Source organism: Bos javanicus, chromosome 11, assembly GCF_032452875.1.
Source record: "Bos javanicus breed banteng chromosome 11, ARS-OSU_banteng_1.0, whole genome shotgun sequence".
NCBI classification, from domain to species: Eukaryota; Metazoa; Chordata; class Mammalia; order Artiodactyla; family Bovidae; genus Bos; species Bos javanicus.
In genome coordinates, this window is record NC_083878.1 from 94,004,461 (window position 1) to 94,024,813 (window position 20,353).

The 20,353-nt window shown below is 47.3% G+C and overlaps 1 protein-coding gene across 13 annotated transcripts in view; it reads right to left on the reverse strand.

The window, feature by feature from the left end:
- Positions 1 to 20,353, reverse strand: part of STRBP (spermatid perinuclear RNA binding protein) — a 199,183-nt gene that overhangs the window by 18,629 nt on the left and 160,201 nt on the right. For 6 of the 13 annotated variants that reach the window (XM_061433460.1, XM_061433461.1, XM_061433463.1 and 3 more), the window contains one exon: positions 1,907 to 19,325. In XM_061433460.1, coding sequence (XP_061289444.1) covers positions 19,150 to 19,325 — 176 coding nt within the window. In that variant the 3' untranslated portion in view covers positions 1,907 to 19,149. Of the gene's footprint in view, positions 1 to 1,906; positions 19,326 to 20,353 lie in introns of those variants that run through there. The other 7 variants (XR_009739584.1, XM_061433470.1, XM_061433468.1 and 4 more) reach the window with 5 other exon arrangements.

The window sequence follows — 20,353 nt, forward strand, 5'->3', positions numbered from 1 at the left end:
TGGTTGGAGGGAACCGTGGTAGGAAGGGCAGTGACTTCGTGCTGGAAAACTGGCATCCTGGTACTGACCACGTGACCAGGGCTCTACTTCCTCCCCGACTGCAAGACATGAGACAGGCTGAGTAGCTTGTTGAGCAGATCTCCAGGGGGCTGCTCGCTGTCAATGCGGGCTGAAGGCAGCTCATAACAAAGGCAGGAGGGATCCACCGCCCGGTCTCCAGGAGTGCCGTCTCCATCTGTTCTGGACTCCAAGTCCTGGCGGCAGGAGAGCACCATGCGGGGAGTGAAGAAAAGAAAAACCCTCTAGAACTAAACCCCAAACAGCACTCTCAGCTCTGAACTGCCCAGGAGCTGTGCAGAAAGAGGTGGTGCCAGGGGGAGGTGCCAGGCCTCTCAGACCTTTTGGTTCATCTGGATGATGGATGTGTGAAGGGCTGAGGTGCTTCACTTGCTCAGAGATGCATGATTCTGACCCTGGGATTCAGGCCGCCTTCTCAGCTTCATTCGGACAGAGAGTGAGGAGAAGCAGGCAGATGAGCTCAGAGTGGCTGGGGCACTCAGTTCCAGAACAAAAGGACTGAACGCTCCCTAGCCCTGCCCTTCCCCCGTTGCTGTAGGTGTAGGAATCTGGCCCATGGAGAGGTTTCTGGCCCAGACCCTGCGGTGTCTCAGCTCCCAGCGACCAGCAGGGCAGCTGCTTTAAGATGACCACGTGGGCCGCAGGTGGGAGTAAACTCACACTGCTTCACTGCAGGCACACCGGGGCTTCCCAGTGGCTCAGTAGGAAAGACTGCCTGCAACGCAGGAGATGCGGGTTTGACCCCTGGGTTGGGAAGATCACCTGCAGCAGTGGTAACCCACTCCAGCGTTTTTGCCTAGAGGATGGACTGGTGGGCTGCAGTCCATGGGGTCACAAAGAGTCGGACACAACTGAGCACGCACGCATGGGCACAGCTGGACCAAAAGCCCTGGGTTCAAGCCAAGCCATGACTCTGGATGCGCACCTCAAGTGGGAAGGTCACGTCTCCCTCCTGAGTTCTCTGCCATGGCCTCAGCGCTCACCTCTATCTTACGTGCTCCTGTTAAGCTCGGCCCTTCCCCTGTGTTCTCCCTCCAGTTGATGGAACAGCCCTATTAAGTGATGCTGTCCCCAGATGTGAAGGTGAAAGGCTTGCCCGTGGTGACAGGATCTTGGATTTCAGTGCTTTCTACCAGGTACCACCACCTTCTCTGACCCAAAGCCAGGCAAACAGTGCTCCTCCCGTGAAACCCTGGCTTCAGGGTGGGAGCAGGGCCCCCGGGAGAGAGCAGCAACTGGCTGGCTCCCCTTCTCATCAATGCGCCCACCCATAGCTTTCGTCCACTCACCTGGAGGGCAGCAACAGGCCTTGGCCTGGCTCCCCCAATACCCCTCCCTGGGCTGCCAGGGCATCTTTCTCATTCTTCCGGGGGTGAGCCGAGACCTTAGAGTTACTGGAGCAGTTACTGCAGAACCTCACACAGGGAGCAATGGGAAGAGCGGTTTTTCAAGTTGCTGCCACCATTTAGAAGTTCTCCCTTGGGCAACTGTCTTTACCTCTCTAAGCCTTAGCGTCAAGTGGGAAACCGGTCAAGAGTAAGACTGAGGCAGGTGTGCGAGATACCGACGCCTAGTCGAGGCCGTGGCCAGAGCTCAGCACCCCCTGTGCCAGCTGTGGGTCAGAGGCTCAGGCAGCGTAAACTTGCATCATTAGCAAAGAAGCAGAGTTTCAAGGACTGTAAACAGGAGTAGGGCTGAGGCCTGGCCCTCTGGCAATGGAGGGAAATCCTTCTCCTCAGGTGCTGAGCTGGAGGGTCAACATGGCTCTGCACTTGACCCTTTCATCAGAGCCAGAGTAAATCCTGCACAGAAAAGTCCAGCCCAGTGCTGTTGAAGACAGAAGCTTTTATTTTTATTCATCCAAATGAGGAAAATGCAACATGTCAGGGCATTATAGACAAGCTGCAGCAGCCAGACAAGAGGGTCAGTCAGTCTGTTAGAGTCCAACACAGTCAGTGTGGAGGAGCCGCAGTGTGGACGCTGCCTATGGGAGTCGGGGTGCAGAGAGTCCCTGTGATGAAGGCCAGGCATCTCTGGGCGAGGCACTGGAGACAGTCCACACATGCAGGCTGCTGCCTCAGCCTTACAGCTCAGAGTCCTGCGTGTACTCGCCGCCCCAGAGCGGGGACAATCCACGGTGCTCGTATTCGCCAATGTTTTTTTAATATAATACACAACATAGTTATTGCCAAGGACTTTGCACTGCAGTTATACTATGTACACTTTTGTATTCAGAAAAAAACACAGTAAATAGATAACACAGGTATTTTATATAGATTTCTTAAAAGCTATCTTCATCACCAGACCAGAGTGAGAGCAAGTTAGCCAGAAGTTCGACGTCCTACGTGTAACTGTGCAGTAAACCAGAAATGTCTTCTACCCACAGCTACATTTGGTGCCGCCTGAACCCCTGTCCTGGCTGAGGGAGGGCTAAGACTGAGCAGGACCCCTTCCTCCTCTGTAAGGGACAGATGCCCCTTCAACAGCTCAGGGCTTCAGGTCTAGACTGGCTGCCTCCTTCCCAGTGAATTCTGCTCGGAATGGATGAGCAGCAAGTCTCAGCGGCCACCATCCGGGAACCCTACTACATGGCAGGCAGACCAGGGTGCTGGGACTGTGGGGCCAAGAGGCCTGGCCCACCTGCCTCCCTCCTGCACGTGGCCTGGCCCCACCTAGAGCTCCTTCAGGAGACCTGCCTTTTTCCTCAACATGTGGCCGGGCCCCAGCCACTTAGAGAAAGATTCAGCACAGCTGGGCCACCCGGTCCCCAGTCAGCTGAGCTCACAGGTACCGAGGGGACAACAGGCTCCACCACTGCTGAGAGCTGTAGTTAATGACGTCTGCCTGAGGCAGGTGGCTCACGACTCATTCAGACATCACGAGAGACAAAGGCGCCCCCTGACCAAGCATTCCCTTTGCGGCCTCAAGACCCTGGAAAGGAAGTCTGTCTGGAGGTTGACACCAGGTCATGAGACATCGGAACCACCCTTGATCCCTGGGACGTGTGGAAAGGCCCCTGCCTCCTGAGAAGCCACCACAGTAAGGAACAAGGGGACCAGTGGTACTCCATGTCCGCATAGAGAACCCCACCGCACCACATAGGGCCGGCCTGGCAGGTGAAAGAAGAGGTATTTCAGGAACCTGACTGAACTCCCAACTGTCCCTCACGCAGGGGCCATCATCACTACCTGGGCATCAGGGCCGCAGCTGAGGGAGCCGGTGAGGTGAAGAGTCAAGGAGGCTCAAAGGTGCAATGCAAACAAGGAAAGGAGTGTAAGCTTAACCACAACTTAAGCCCGAGGGTGTTTGTGAGGAGAGGTGCTCATGCCATCCTGAAGGGAGCAGAGAAGAGGCTGGATACTGGGAATTAGGTTCAGCGTCCTTGATAATAAAGTACAAGTGGAGAAGACAGTCTTCTAGCTGTCTGTGACTCATTTCCCTAAACAAAAATTTTAAAAAGTCTTCCCAGAACAAATATTTAGGTTAGATTCAAAAAAGAACTTTAGACCATCATCTGTTTCCCTAAGCAGGAAAATGAGACAGATGGTATCAAGCTCAGGACCATGGGCTAGGACAGGGCGACTCCACAAGGGTCTGGGTGCCCCGACACGAGTAAGCCTCCCTGTGAGGCCAGAGCTGCCGTGCAAGGATACGCCTGGTGCCAGAGCCAGCTGCACCTCTGGAAGATACGAGCCACATGCGTTGGAGTTACACACCTACTGGCATCCCAAGAGCCCCACCAGGAGCCAGATGAGCCCAGCAACAACAGCGTGTGTGCCCTGCAGCCATGACTTCACAGCGACTATTTCCACCACCCTCACCTGATGCCACAAGCTCACTCAAGCGGGCAGTTCCTTAAAGTCCCCCACCAGTATGAGGCCTTTCCCACATCTGCCCAGCAGCTCAGGCAGCACCAAACCCCTCACCTGCTGGCTCCACCCCCAGAGGACCCACAGGCCACGTGAGGCTGGCCGCACCGCCTCTCAGCTGGGGGCCTTGTCTCCTGAGCTGCAGGGGAGCCTCACCTACTCCCACAGGCGTCCACGCAGGCACTCATGCGATTCTGAAGCCAGCACCCTCCTGACTTCCATCCACATCACAGGAGAATGCTGGCAGCTCATAGCCCTGAATGTCACCTTGGTGCTCAGTCAACAGCTGTGCCCTTCGTTTGCCTAGAAACATCTCTGAGGGAAAATACTGTGGCCAGTAGAAAGCACTTGGTTTTTTTCATTGCCCCAACTTCACAGAGCACCTTGGGGCAGGCACCGTGTCCGATTTGCAGTCGTCCCTGGCGTCTGGGATGCACCTGAGCAGTGACTGCTCCAGCCTGTGCATCCCGCCTCAGCAGTTCACAGGCTTCATCTCCCTCCCACTCCTGCATAAGGCTTTCTTGCCAGGTGACTCCATTCTGAAGCGAGGGAAGCCCGTCCCTAGCATTTTTCACCCTCATACACCAAGGCCCTCAGCCAGCATTAGACTAGAGACAAGGTTTCACTGATGTTGCCCTTGTAAGGGACTTCTGAATAGCAAGAGAGAAGCAGCGCAAAGGTGGCAGACGTGGCCATGTCAAAAACTGGGCCCCTCATGCCACCGGCAGTCAGAAAAGCTGACTGACTCGCAGGCCTCCCCTTCCTACTCGAGTTCCAACACAGTAAGCAAACTGGGTGAAAGTCCAGACCGTAACAAGCCTGATCTTCCCCAAGCAGAAGATCTTTCTAAAACATGTCTGTCATCATGGCACCGTCCTGAGCACAGCCTCCACACGGCTCCCTAGCACCCTTAGCTCACACGTTCCTCTCCGGAGCTGGTCACCATGGCTTTCCCTCGTTTCAGCACCCGCTCCCCAAACAGGACCCACCTGAGCTCAAAACCTGACGTCCTTCTGGGCAAGAGCTACACACCTAACAGACATGCAGGAAGCCTTGTGGGAAGGTGGATGGGTCCAGGCAGCAGATGTGAGGAAACTTCCAGTCATGATTATGCCAGAGGGACTGGAAAGCAGGAACTGGAAAAGTGTGGCCCACAACTGTCTGTACACTGCTCAGCTGCTACAACGGCAGCACGGAGTGGCCATGACCACCGAACAGGCTATACAGCCTGAAAGACTTACCGACACCAAGCCTAAGGCAGCGTCCACGTTGTGACAACGTGGAAAGGCCCACTGGGCTGAACAGAGAGACTCCCGAACATCCCAAAGGCTTGATGGGCTGTGTCTCAGTGAACATTGACCTTTACGGCTCTGACAAGTGCTCAAACCACCACTGCCTCTTGCTCCCTAGCAGAGCGACAGAACTGCAGACGTGCAGAAGCACCACCCTCTCCCCACCAACTCCTCCGAGCTCCCTGCCCACCTAGGCAGAATGAGCCAGAGTTGGCAGAACAAAACAGGCCCAAAGCAGATTTACTAGTAATCTTTAAATCCCACCTTTTCCTCTTTAAAGTACTTGTAGAACAACTGCATACCTCCCCTGGCTAAAGGCCTTTCTCTACAGATGCTGAATCCAAGGGACTCCACCCCTTGCCAGGTAAAGAGGCCTAAACATTACTTTAAAAAGCAGAAGCCCCTGTACCAATGACCATCCAGTACCTGCCACTCCCTTGATGGGCAAACTCAGCAGAGCTGGCTACAAACCTCTCCATCCATCACCAAAAAGCTTCCCAGAGAGCACAGGAGGGGCATGGGCGCCGTGCCCACCAGACTCCCACTTCCTGGCCCAATGGAGGCAGTCCCTGCCACCCCCCATTCCTATGTTAGTCTCAGGCATCACCATCGTCCGTCACCTACTGCAGAGGGGCCCCTCGTGCCCTTGCTGGGTGTGGGTTCCTGTGGTTCCCTGGCCCCACAGCCTCCAGCCCAACCCAGGCAAGGAGCCTGGACGTGAAGAAATGCCCTCCCTGCCTCTCAACCCGCTGGCTGCCTCCCTCAGCCAGCCGCCATCCTTCACCAGAGCACCTGCATCAGCCTCTCCGTTCAGTCCGTCCTCATCCAGCTGTCCAAACTGACCTCCAGAGTCCTCTCACCATCCTGGAGGATGGTTATCACTGAGGGCAGAGCACCTTTCACAGAGTGGCCCCAGACTGCACACCCATGTGCCACTTCACCTTCCTCGCCATCCCAGTTCCATCAACAAGCACCTCCATGCTGTCCCTTCTGCACACACCACACGGCCCTCGAGACCTGGCTGCCCCACTGGGCCCGTGGATGCCCGTCTCTGCAGGAAGCCTCGGCTACCTCCCTAGAGCCCCTCACTCTCAGTTCTCAGTCTGCACAGGCCTGGCTCTGCTCTGGGATGGAATGGGAGTCCCTCTCGCAAGCATCCCCCTGCCTCCTGGGCTCCTTGGTCGGGTTTCACCTTCTACTCGGCTAAGCCGAAAATCCTGACATTTTCTTCAGCGGCTCCTTCTGCCCCAGCACAGCGTGATTAGGAGGAGGAAGTGACAGTGGATGTTTCCATATATCCATGTGCCCAGGACGGGAGATGTGGTCCTGGGAGTGGCAGCAGTCTCATCAGCCTTCTGTGCTGACTACACTGAGGACGGGGCTCCACGTGGCCAGGAGACCAGGACTGTGTGGGCAAGAGGCCAGCTGTGCAGGCTGTCAGTTTGCAAAGAACACGGATGTGATCGGTGACACTCCCAAGACCACTTCTCCCCTCTTGGGCACATGCATTTATTGGAAACACTCACTGCCACCTTAACTGCCCAAATGGCTGCACCAGAACCACCTATCCCCTTCTGGAGCCACATACGACAAGTAAATAGAAGCCGTCAGAATACCTGGCAGAGAGGTCCACAGTGTCTCCACATCTGCCCTTCACCAGCCTCATCTCTCTCTCTCGAGGTTCCTTCCGCTTTTCTGAGCTCCTCAGGGACCACCTTCCAGTTGATGTGGGAGAAGGGACTCCCCTCCAGGGTGATGGCACAGCCACCATACTTTCCATAAAGCTGCCTCCACAGATGTCAGAGAGCTGAGCAATTTCTGAGATCAGCTACAGGCTAGAAGGGCCCAGTGAGACCCTGGCCCCAGAACTCTGGAAAGGTGACTGAGGACGACCCCTTTAGTTAGAGCAGCAGAGAAGGCCTAGCCAGAAACAGGACTGCAGACAACCAGAACGTGGATGAAGCTCAACAAAGAAAAAGCACCTGTCAACAGCATATCCCTTGCCCTCATCCAGTGCCTGGGGGGCCTCTCCAGTGGCAGTTACTGGTTTGCACGTATCCCAGGGTTCTGTTATGGTACAAAAGTGGGTCTGTGGAAACAGCTGTGCAGCTGACAAAACGAGGACAACGCGCAGGTCGCGGGGCCCAAGGATGGGTGTCAGCAACCCTGCCCAGGAGCCAGCTGGCATGTCTGAGCAGCCAGAGAAGAAAGAATCTGAAGTCTGCTTTCCCTCTTCTCCCCTGGTGGGGAGGAGGCAGGAGTCAGGGAGAGCAAGCTACACAGGATATATTCCAGAAGTCTGGAAGAAAGATAAGTAGGATGAATGCATCACAAAGAGGAGAGGAAACTGTTGCCAAATGGTTTTGGAAAACAGGACAGGCAACAGACTGGACTGCCGACACCAGCCCTAGTGTGAGCACAGCGCTATCGGAATGGGTGGCCTGGGACACTTACCAGCTATGTGATTTTGGGCAGGTCGTTTTGTGTAAGCCTCTATTTCCTCATCTGTCAAAGGAGAGAACTTCTAGATCCCACAGTTGTGGTGGTGGTCAGATCTCCTCCCTAAGAAAGGCTTCTGTGAACTCTAAAAACAGAAGAAACGGCCTTGCCTCCGTGTGGTGGAAACTCACTTATTAGGAGCCGCAATGCTTTGCCACAAATAAGCTGGGTGGTTTTCAGAGTCTCTTGGCTTCAGTTTTCTTGTCTGTGGAGAGGGAACCACATCCCTGCGCTGCTGCTGCTCCGAGCGGGACCATCAGGGCAGGGCATGGTGGCAGCCGGGAGAGGACTCTGCTGCTGCCACACACACGGGGGCCAGTCTCTCCACAGGCCACGGCTCGGGGGCTCCTGCAGTCTGGGCTGAAGAGAAGGTTCTTTTCCCTGATCCCCTCCAGGATTATGGCTCATGGCTCAGAAAAATGGCCAGCTGTCAAGGACAGCAGTGACTTGGGGTCAGGGAAGACTCTCTCCCTGAAGAGGATTCTGTATCCATCCCCATACCCCCCGGACCCTGAGCAGAGATCCAGCCGGCACTAACCTGCTGAGGAGCTAGTGAGGGGCCCACGGCCTTCCCTGAAGCCAAGTCCAGGGGCCACTCCTGGTGGGCAGAACAGGCCACTGCAACCTGTCCCCACCCCCACCTCTGCCCAGCACTTGCCCAGGGCCACCGCTGCCCCAGTGAGCCACACCTCGCCAGCTCTCCTTCAGAGTCTGGCTCCGACATCCCCACCTCCAGTCTCAGGCCAGACAGCGTGTACTCAGAAAGCATTAGCTGAATGAAAACATACACCTCAATTTCTCACTAATATTCAAACAGAAAAACAAGCCTCAAATACAAAAGCTTCCTCTGTTTATACAGCCACACCTCAGCCTTCCAATCTATCTTTCCAGTCACTCTAAAAGAAAATAGCCCTATTTTCAGCCAGGATACTGGTCTAAAATGACCTCAAGTTAAAGCCTAGCCTCCAGCACAGATCCAAGGATTGGCCTGAGCCTGTGAGCTCCAAAGACCCCATGACAGTGAGGCCCTGGCTTGTGTTCAGGCCCTTCACAGGCGCCACGTGGCCCTGCCTCGCTGCCCACACACCACCTTCCTGTCACCCAGCATGCTTTCTCACTTTCTTTTAATCCACAGCTTGGTGCTGCAGAAAAAGGCATGGCACTTAAAGCCTCTGGGTTTCAGTCCTGACTCTAGCCCTTCACTCTGAGCATCAGTTTTTTTCATCTGTAAAATATACCACCTTGAAGAGGGTTGAGAAGAAAAATGTCCAAGTGCCTGGCACACACAAGATACCAATTTTAGCGTCTTTCCTCCTGCTCTTTCTTCCATCCACTGCTGCCCAGAGGCCCCCCAGATGAACTGACTTGAGGGCTACCAGTAACTACTTGGGACATTCAGCTAACATGTGAATGCAGAGACTGTTCTTCCATATGGCACAAAAGGATCAAGGGAGGAGAAAATGAAGCAAAGCCTAGAGAAACCAGGCGCCTAGGCAGCGCTAAGAGAACACTCTCCCAGCAGTGGCTCATTCCCTCACCACCTTGGGGCCACAAGCAGCGAAAAGATGACTCGAGACCACATCTCCAGTTAGGAGACGCTAATATGACTCTCAAGCAGCCCGGGCAGATGGTGGCAATCCCCATGCTACCCACCAGCAGAGACAGCAGAGTTCTGCCAAGAAAGACCCTCCTTAGAAGGGCCAAGTAATTAAGGTGTTACCTACTGATTGGTCAAGACAAGACAAAACAAACAAAACCCCGAGGGCTTCCCACAGAGTTTATTAATGAGGCAAGGATCCCACTCAACAGCCACAGCAGTGGAGTGGGGTCACTTCTGCCAAGGCATCACTTACACAAATATTTCTTGAATTTAAGAAAAACCTCCTGACTGCAAATCTATCTTACTTGCCTGTAGAAGTAACAGTTCTGTCTACACAGTTTTTTTAACCTCAGAACATCACCAAACTCAGTCTGCATTCCCCACTCAGCTCACCTCCACAGGCAGAGAGGTGCGGCCACAACCTCCAGAGGCTCCTGAGGTTCAGTGCGGACACGTGCGAACCAGAGACACGAAGATGCTCACCCTTTATTCAGTCCAGCCATCTACATCTATATCTATATATATCTGCTGCTGCTGCTGCTAAGTCGCTTCAGTCGTGTCCGACTCTGTGCGACCCCATAGATGGCAGCCCACCAGGCTGCCCCATCCCTGGGATTCTCCAGGCAAGAACACTGGAGTGGGTTGCCATTTCCTTCTCCAGTGCATGAAAGTGAAAACTGAAAGTGAAGTTGCTCAGTCGTGTCCGACTCTTAACGACCCAATGGACTGCAGCCCACCAGGCTCCTCCGCCCATGGGATTTTCCAGGCAAGAGTACTGGAGTGGGGTGCCATTGCCTTCTCCGATATATATATCTATATATAGATATGTATTTTTTTTTTTTTTTTTTCTGAAAAGCAACTTCCCAGCTGTGTCCAGATAGATAAATGGGTAGAGAGACAGAGAGACAGATGTGTAACAGGTAGAAGGGAGGCCTTATGTGGTGATAAGCACAGGGTTTTTTAATCCCCAAAGTGTTGCAGGAAACTGTAGAGAGAGAAGCGCAGAATGCTGTTTAGAGAAGCATCTGCATCAACAGCCTTCTAAGCCTGTCTCCCAGTCTCCTTTTTCTTTTCTGTGCTTTATGATAACTTAGTTTCTACCTGCCAAATAAATGGTGAGCTCTGAATGTCAGATTCTGGGGCTAACTGTAGTCACACAGTTTTTTCTTACTAATGCAAAGACAGGGAACTTGGAATCAGCTGGCTGACATTGTAAGCTCAGCCCCTTTGAAGTTCCAAGCTCACCTAAATCCCAAAGCAAGTATTACAAACTCCTGGCAGCAGACTGTCCAGTGACTGACTACCACGCAAAAACACAAGCATCTTTATCCAGCGTGGACCTGCAGCCACCTCCCAAACCACATCTCACCAAGTGTTCGCTCTGTGTCTATCTGACCCTAAGATGCTAGGAGTCCTTTCCCAAAGCCAGGGAGCACCCCAAACCTGCGTACACGAAGCAACCCACACAGTTCCATCCGAGCGGACCACGCACCTGCTTCTCCACTCCCTGTCAGCACAGCCTGGCCAACCACGGTAAAAGCAGTCAACATTTACTGAGCACTTCCTATGTACCAGGTACCATTCAAAGCACTCTGTGTATTAACTCATTTAATTCCAAGACCCTACAGGAATTTGCTGGAGGGAGAGGAATATACTCTGGCCCAGAGTCCCACATGGTTTCTATTCTCTATTTCTAGCTGTGCTGTAAAGCTTACATAACCTAATTTGCATTACAGTGCTATTTTTAAAAATCTCCAAAGATCACTGCTTCAAGCATCAATGGAAGCTGTTAGCTCTTACCTAAAATGATAATGTGGAAAAGGATATCTATTCTTACAATTAAGTCAACTTCAATCCTTGACTAAAACAGACTTTCTGGAAGATGCTATTAGGAAAGGAAGGAACTTACATAAGAAGTACTAGCTCTGTAAATAGCTGCTAGAGAGGAACACATCAAAAGTGAACTCGCCACAGTGGTAGGTAGTTTCTTGGCTCTGCAGGTGGTTACTCACCACCCATCTCCCTTCTCGGCCTCCTAGTAACACTGAGAAGTCTCTGGTCACTGAATGGCATGGCCTCAGATGGTTACAGAGAAAAGTCTGAATACAACAGAAGCTTTCTTGTTCTGGGCAACCTCAGAGGGACCACCCCCACCCCAGCACCATCACCAGGCAGGCAGGGCATACGCTGAACAGGAGTCATTTCAGGAGGCCGTTCACAGAGCAGGCGGCTGGTTCTCAGATGAGGACTCTAGGTTGCTAGAAATCTAACTTTTGGGGAAAGGGGAGCAAATCTCCTTAGTTCACTCCTCTCTCTCACTACTAAAGATTTACCTCCCACTGCAGTTATTAATGAAACCCAAGACAGGGAAATAATAATGAATGACTGATTATAAGAGTAAAATTCCCCTCACTTGTCACTGAAAAATGATTAGTGCTTAAATTAACCACTATTCTTTGCTACACTATAAAAACTGCTTTAAAAGGACTGGGCTATTTGTTATTCATTTCCTCATTTATGTGGATAGAGGTGCATGAACATAAACCAGAGTACGTTTCAGGCTCTCAAAACTGTCAGGGAAATATTTTAAATGAATCAGTTTCCAAATGATGTCCATTTCAATGATATCAGAGGGCCCATATTATTAAATAATTTATAAATGAACTATTAACTAAGTTAATTTTCTCCTGACACTGCTAATGTGTTGTCTCCCAACCTAGGAGATTTACAGTAGGCCCAACTCCATCAAAAAGACACCCTCCGACCTAAAAGGTCCCCAGTGGGTGGAGCCTGTGTCACCAGAATCCAGAGAAGAACCTGGTACGTAGGGGCTCTCGGTTGCTTGTTCAGGACTGGAATGTTTTTGGTACTAGTCACCTAGGCCTCATACAAACTTTTACAGATGCCAAAGCCACATTCAACATACATACAGATTCTGTATGGGAAAAAAATTGTCCCAGCAACCTTCAAAGTTAGTAGGAAAAAGAAAACTGCTACTTAGAGACAAATATAAAACATAAGCTTCATTTTAATCTATATATATATATATATGTATATATCAAATACAACCTTAGCACAGAACATCTAATACAAATGAAATGCATTTATGGAATACACTAAATGAAGCAAATCCTTTTCAAAATATTTGGCCTAACCATATTTTTTAAATTAACCCCATGATGGTGAATAGGTAGGAAATAAATCATCTATCTAACCTGGAAAAGATGGAATTCCTTATATCTATTTGGTCTCTGCACACCAGGTATTCACCACTCTGAGTCTTAACATACTTGGTTCTGGAAATAGTTTAACTCAGTCAATTATATATTTTTCCATAGTTACCTTAATATTTTGGTTTTTTCATTTTCTATTGCTTTTTTTTTATGGCTTCTTGCTGCTGTTGTATTAGGGCATACAACACAGATCAGAGATATTCCTTTCTCAGAGAACTCTCTGAGAAATTGGCACTTTGAGCCTCAGCTTCTGTTGCAGCTACACATAAATGGGTCCTGCCGGCACTGCTCCCAATCTCGCTGCTTACGAAATTCTAGCACTTTGGCTGAAAGAGTGCCCTGACGTTAAAATCTTCTTAGGTGAACACATCCCACCACCAAATTCTTTTGTTTAAACAGATAAGTGTGTGTAATTCGCATATATGTTATATCATAATTTCTATACACATACACACACTTAGTGAAATGTCTCTTGAATACAAATTACAAGGGTATTATTAAAAAACAAAATGCTGAAAATAACTATTTTACATTTAGATCATAAAAAATTTTAAAGTAATGTGATGACAGAAGACCCAAGAGATCAAATACATCATATATGATTGTCATATATGCATGTTGTGTTCATTGATTTTTAATTTTCTCTTTAATCAGAAAATAAAAGAGCTTACCTTTGTATACTGAGACCACAGCTTACAGTCACTATATCTCAGCCTATTTTATACAAGTGATATGGCTACGAAGGTCCGAGGAGAACGAGAATAAAGTGAGATAAACGTGCTGAAAACTGCTTAAAAGTATTAACCTGAAATACACAGAGGGTCCAACACCAGTTTTAAAAATACATTAACGAGGTATTCCCAGCTCTTCAATTAATAACGGTGACTGACTGATTCATGATTTTCAAACATTTCACCAAAATTGTAAAAAAGAAGAAAAGGCTAATACCAGCAAAATCTATCAGTGGTTTGTTCCCCAGGTTAACAATTTGAGAGCCTACAAACGACTCAAGGAGCCCGCGCATCCCCGCACCGCGCTGCGTCTAGTCAGCGTGAGGTATGTCAGGAATCTATTGGACCGATTACCTTGCACAAGATACGGGGTGCACCCGCAGCCTCAAGAAACATGGCTGCAGGCTACCTCCCTGGCTGGGTGCCAGCCCCCATGCAGAGAAATATGGCTTCAAGGAGGACCCCTACCTCTGAGGAATTATAATAGCACTAACTGACGCAGTCAGGAATGCAACTATTCACTTTATGTGCTAAAAAAGTTTAAAAATTGTCAGAAGATAGCACAGCTCATACACTAATTCTAAGTTCTACACTGGTCTGTAGACTCCCTGACCAAAGACTAGGCTAGGAGGGGTTAAGTATATCCAGGTATTGCTAGGTTTCCAAAGGAAAAGTTTTCAAACAGACACCGTGGCTTTGAATAAAGTATTGCTCTTCTTTAAAATGCTCAGTCACTGCTTTCCAAAAGGAGGTGTCAAGAGTGCTGTGTCTGAAAGCTGGAAAGCCTCAGGGGGTCACATTTCTCTTAAGATCAAGACATAGAAATTGCCATTTCAAGCCAGACAACCTGATGGTTCTAGAAGTCAGAGAAGAAATCTTGAGGGCCCAAGTGAATAATAAATGGTGCGACGCTCAGAGGCTGGCAATAGGGGCTGTCAATGAAAAAACCACCTACAGTGGAGAAAAGAGCAGAGAAGCAAAACTTGGTGTTAATGTCACAGAATTTGGTGAAGCCAAAAGCTTCATTTATATTTCTCTGCTCTTTCAGCTGTAAGTGGAATTTTCATTACAAAATGAAGGGGTGGGACGGGCAAAGGGGGGTGGGGGTGGGGGAGGACACTTAATCCATTACAAAATTTAAACAGTTGAACTTGCATGGTTACCACTTCTAACAAAGGACTGACAGCTCGATTATTTTAAGTAAAGCAGAGAAATGTCAAAGTTTGCAGCAACTGGGCAGGTTTACAAAACATGGTTAGTAACTTCCAACAAACAACAAATTAAAAAAAAAAAAAAAAAGACTTGGTAGAAACCATTTGAAATGACTGCCATCATGGTGGAAAAGAGCACAGCTCCCTTTGCACCGTTACAGAGGGGTTACAAGTCAGCTACTTTGAAAGAATTTTCTAAAGAGAAATCTCCAGAGAGATTCCAACTTGGAATGCAAATTTGACAATCAATTTCAAATAACAATACAGCTGCAGCTGCCAATTAATAGTATTCCATAAACAAAGAGGGCTGTTGTAAATAATTAAGAAAAACTGGACACTACCAGCCATGCTTTTTCTTCTCAGTGATGGCTCTGTTTCATCCATAGGTCAGCAAAACAAATCAATGAAACATGAAAACTCCCAGCTGAGATGGGCCCTCTTGTGTAGGTCTAGCCACTAATGCACAGGATGAGAATGGTAAGTTCACAGCTACTTCCAGCAAGTGATGAGGTTTTATTAAAGTATCACCCACCACTGATACAGACAAAAGGTCAAGGAGCTGAAGGAACAGACAAGCTGTGGTGTAAAAATCAGATATGTGATTAAGTAACACTAACATTTATTTTCAACTGCCTGTTTCATGCTTGTTTAGTGGTCCCAGAGAAATTGGGTACATAAATTTGCCATATTTTGAAGCCCACTCTCAGCGATGAGCACTATTCAGCTCCAAAAGACAGAAATGAAGAAAGAGGAGGAAAGCTAATTCAAACTAAAAATGGACAATTTTAAGACACAGCAACTTGTAGATATCAACACGGAACCACAATGTTGCCTTCATGGGGGTGAGTACCTTAATGAAACCATTACCTTCTAGTAACATCATAGGCTTCCAAAGGAGGTGAGAATGCAAGTGGAAGACTTAGGTCTGCACCCTTATAGAACAGCACAGTGTTACCGACTGATCATTTTTCACCAGCTTAATCAGGTGTCTTAAAAACTAAATGCTGACCCATGGCTGAAACGTGTCACTTTTCACAGCAGCACTCAACAAGAACTGGGACAATCGAAGAGCAAGTTTTTATGGGGACCCTGTTGCTGCTTTAGATTCTGATGTAATTGAAGAGGATAAGAGACCCTTCAATGAATTCCAGAAAAATTGCTAATCTTCTGTCTACATGAAAAAAGCCAGGGAGTGAACACAGTATCTTACAGAGTGAAGAAGGCCACAAGAACGAGAGGGTCATTGATGGATTAATTTATTATTTTTTAAAACTTGGAAATTCGGAAACTAAAATAATCACATTCCTCCTTCCCCATCTCTGGGTAGTGCCATCATTTTAATAAGCCATTGTCAGATAACAGAATAAACCTTTATCAGGGGATGCCCTTGTACAGCAGGAGTACAAAGGGCTTACAAAGTAAATAGACGGGCTCAAACTAACAATCGTCTTTGCTTTGTTTTATCAGTTTACTTACAAATGAATGGGTTTCTAGGGCTAAGTTATTAGTTCTCAATTCTTTATAATTTGATACCAAAACATATCAAAAATAATAAGCTAAAACAATATTCAAACCCATATTTTATTGGCTTTAATTACACACTTCAATATTTACAAAGTTAAAGTTTAAATGAAAAGTCTCTATTGTATTAAAAAAAATAACTACAGCCCGAATTAAAGTGCCCTGGGGCAAATACAGATCAATCAGCTAAGCATCAGTGACTGCGTCAGGAACCAGGCAGTACTCTTGTGTTACAACAAAGCAGTTTATTTGTGATCAGTGTTTGAGACTCTATACATCCTTCACAAATTTAATTTTACATAATCTGATATTCCTCTTAAAACTTAAACTTTGAACTGCTAGACTTATTTCCCTAGAACAGAAGGGCTGGTATAAGTTATTTTCCGGAAATGAGGTACCGTTTCACAGAACTAGTTTCTTTTTTGTTTGTTTTCAAGTTTTAGAGAACTAAATTTGCATTTGTTAAAATCAAAAAGTAGGAAAAGATGTTCTTTACAAATAATTTTGATCAAGTATGTGTTCAAAGAAAGCAGGATAAAAAGGCTTTTTCGCTAACATTCTGTATGTACTGGGTTGTTGTTGGAATAGGAATTAGCTTCTGTCATTTGCTAAAAGAATGAGTAGTGGGGAACAGGATATGTTGGGAATTTCATAACGGGTAACAGAACCATTCTCTTGGGTAAACCTACAGAGAAAAGAAACGGAGAGGACTCCAAATAAGTTTAATAATCCAATAAAAATTTCAGGTTAAAAAAAAGAATCTTACAGAGATTATCATTAACCTTTTCCAGATTAGTCAGTCAACATGTACCATTATGAAAGAGGCCCACAAACTTTGAAATTACTCTTAATAGTGTGATAATATTTGCCACTCAAAATTAAGATGGCTACATCACAGGAAGAATGATATCCAAAAAGGGATTTCATTTGAGTGAGCTGCCATCAATTACAAAGCTCAAAAGCAATGCCATTGATATTCTAAAGTGACTCTCAGTTCGGCACATCACATATTACAGGAGAAACAGGGATTGTCAAGATTCAAACACAGCTTTCTGTGCAGGCCTCAGCTCCCCAGAAAGACAGTTCCAACTGGAGTTGTGACCAGGTATTTATCTTAATGGCTAATGCCAATATTGGCATGGCAAATCTGGAAAGATTAATTACTTTCTTAATTTTGTAATTAATGAGTTCTTGTGGCCTCACAAACTTCTGCATACTCGAGCATGATTTGAAATCTGCTCCTTGTTTCTGCTCTAATGTTTAACCTATGGAGAAATCACAAAGCAGCAACAGCAGGTATCTGAGAGCACCAGATGATCAGAGGGAAACCACCCCACATGCAACAGCTTTACGAAGGCCAGAGACATGTTTACCTTACAGCCAAAATAAAGCATCGTTTTAGTAGGTTGGCATCACAGTAACATTTAAAAACCATATCTTTTATGTGAAAAATGGGGGCATTAAATTTCACCAGCTTTGGAAGTCAGTTATATGACACATGGAAGAGAGGAGCCTTCTGAAGAGCGGGCTCGGAGGCCGCAGGGTGGAAGTTTAATGTTAGAGGAAAGGGAAGAACGAGAGAGAAATTAAAAAGACTGAGGAAAAACATGAATGTACCTTAGAGCCTAGATAGGTAAGTGTTTTAAAGAAAAAAAGCTCTTGCAAACCTAAAGAACATGGGTCTTACTATGTCTAAAAGAAAGGCACCAACTTAAGGACCTGCCCTAGAAGGCAGATGCTTTGGCTTTCACACAAGACATATCACAATGAGTCCAGTGAGTCAAAATGTATTTGGATAAACTGACCAGACCTAATTCACAGGAAGGAGAGGTGGTCGAGATATGCAGAAGTTGGCTGAATGGTAAAAGCAAATGGCCAAATCAAAAGAAGCTAGAGAGTTTGAATTTAAAATAAATTCTAAAAGACAGCATATTCCTAAATGAGCCCCCAGTTCCTAACCCCCTCCTTGTATCTAAGAATAAACGGAATACGGGGAGCCCCTGGCCACAGCTGAGTATGCCAATGGAGACATGCAGGTAAGGCTGAAACTCCAGACTCTGTTCTCAACCTTAGAGAAAACCTACCCCAAATGTCAGTCTTCCAGCTTCCCTACATCTTTCCAGGTTGTAAAAGATCTATCTTAATGGGGAAAGTGCTCAAATTGTTCACTTTCTACTTATTTCTATAGTTATGAAATCAAATGAAGCTTCAATTTAGCAGTGTCTTAAAGACCCATAATTTCCATCCAAACAAAAATGGGAAAGCTGATGCATGAAGAGAAAAAGCACAAGGAAAGGCCTGAGGCTCGTGTGAAGGACCACCACCACAAGTAGCAGCACAGGCAAGGTCCTTCTCTTCCGTGTGCACGCACGCCCAGCCTAGGGTCGCACTGGGGCACACGCACTCGTGTTGCTCCACACGCACGCTCTCACACACTCACATGAGCACACACACTGGCGCTCTTTTGCTCTAAGTGACAAACATTCTGCAGATGGCTGATTCTATACCATGTAGCACCCAAGACAGGAAAGATGTCTAAGAGAGCATATCACTGACTCCAAACCTACTGCCTCCATTGCCACATAAACCTCATTCAAAAGTTATCCAAAGGGCCACTGAGGTTCATTTCTGCATTTGCCTTTATTTTTATTTTTGAAGGGAGAAGAGATATTCCTATGATTTTCTCACATGTACTACACAGACTTTCTGCAGTAAGAACTTCGGTAACACTGCTGTGGATAACCCTGCATCACTCTCTGGGACCTGTTCCCTTCACCTCCACAGCAAAATTCACAACAAAGCATAACACTACCAATGTGAAGTGAGTACTTCCTATCCCTAACTCAAATCACCTGCAGTTCATACAGTTTCTAACCAGAAACTTAAATGTGCCTCTCTTACTGGCAGGCAGCCAAGCTAGGAACTGGGTATGGCCCTTCAGTAGCCTTTGAATGGAGTGTAAGTTGGCTGTAAGAAGAACTACTTAGAATATTTAATTTCAATATGGTCAGAAACAGGCAATTAGAACAAGCAGTCCTTCAATCAGGCAAAGCAGAGAGAAGAGCAACTCCAACCAAACCAAGAACCACAAGGTTGTGGCATTTTCAAAGGGAATTTAAGTTGGGTCACTAGAATGAGTAGGTCTGAGATCCTCCAATTCATTTAAAGAAACCCTAGATACAAACTGTGCTTTGGATTGCTGTGCAGAGAGGCTAAAAGGAGAAATCAGTAAGACAGTGTACATACCATAGGCAGGGGCAGCTGTGCTGTAACCATAGGGTGTTCCATAGCCTGGTGCAAAGAAGGAGAGAGCAGATCAGTCAGGACAAAGGGCAGTCAGCGCTGGCCCGATTCACAAGGAACGCCGCCCGACACCTTGGGCCCTGCCTGAGGCCTTCTTCCAGGTGTGGCTGACCAAGAACCCTTCCCAGGATGGCCCTAGTCCACCAATCCCTCCATGCCTACGCAGATTGGAAGCTTTTTATTATGGCCTACCAGATACTGGGTACACTTACTTCTCACTACACTTACCACATTACACTGATTATCAACTCTACCTGCATTCCCCACTAGAATGGCAGAGACTCAAGTCTTATACATCTTTGTATCACCGGAACCTAGCAGAATGGCATGTAGTAACCACTCACTAAACATAATTTGTTCAACAAAACAATACTCAGAACCACTCAAATTACCAATTTCTCAAAGTTGGATAATAGAAATTTCCAAGTCTTTTTTCAGAAAGCAGTAACAAGAGCAGACTAAAGCCTCAAATGCCAGTAAAGAGGCACACACATCAGGCTGCAGGCTTGAGGCCGAGCTCCATGCCTTGCTTATATCCTAATTCTGGGCCCCAGCACAGGGTCTCTCAATAAATGTTGCTAAAATTGACATTAGCATCTGGTGCCTATGAAAAGGCTCATACTGTCAACATAAACTAGTACAAAGAACACGTTTTGAACCAGTTAGTTCTACCACTAGTTTCTTCTATGTCCTCAGATATCTAACTTTGAGCTGCCACTTTCATCTATAAGATGGGAAACCCTCCAAGCTACTTTATAGTTGTATAGGGGTTAGAAACAGTATGTTAACAGAAACAATCTTTAACCTTTCAGTAAAATGACTTTAAAACATATAAATATTAAAACACTTGGGTAAATCTCTAGGAAAAACAGAATAAAGGCACAAAATCTACACGGGCCCTTCACCTTGTACCAAAAACAAATCCAGCCTTTTAACCTCACAGCCCCTTTTCCTACAATCATTTCTGCTGCTAAAATGATTTTTTTCCCTTCTTCTTTAGCTGATCAACTCCAACT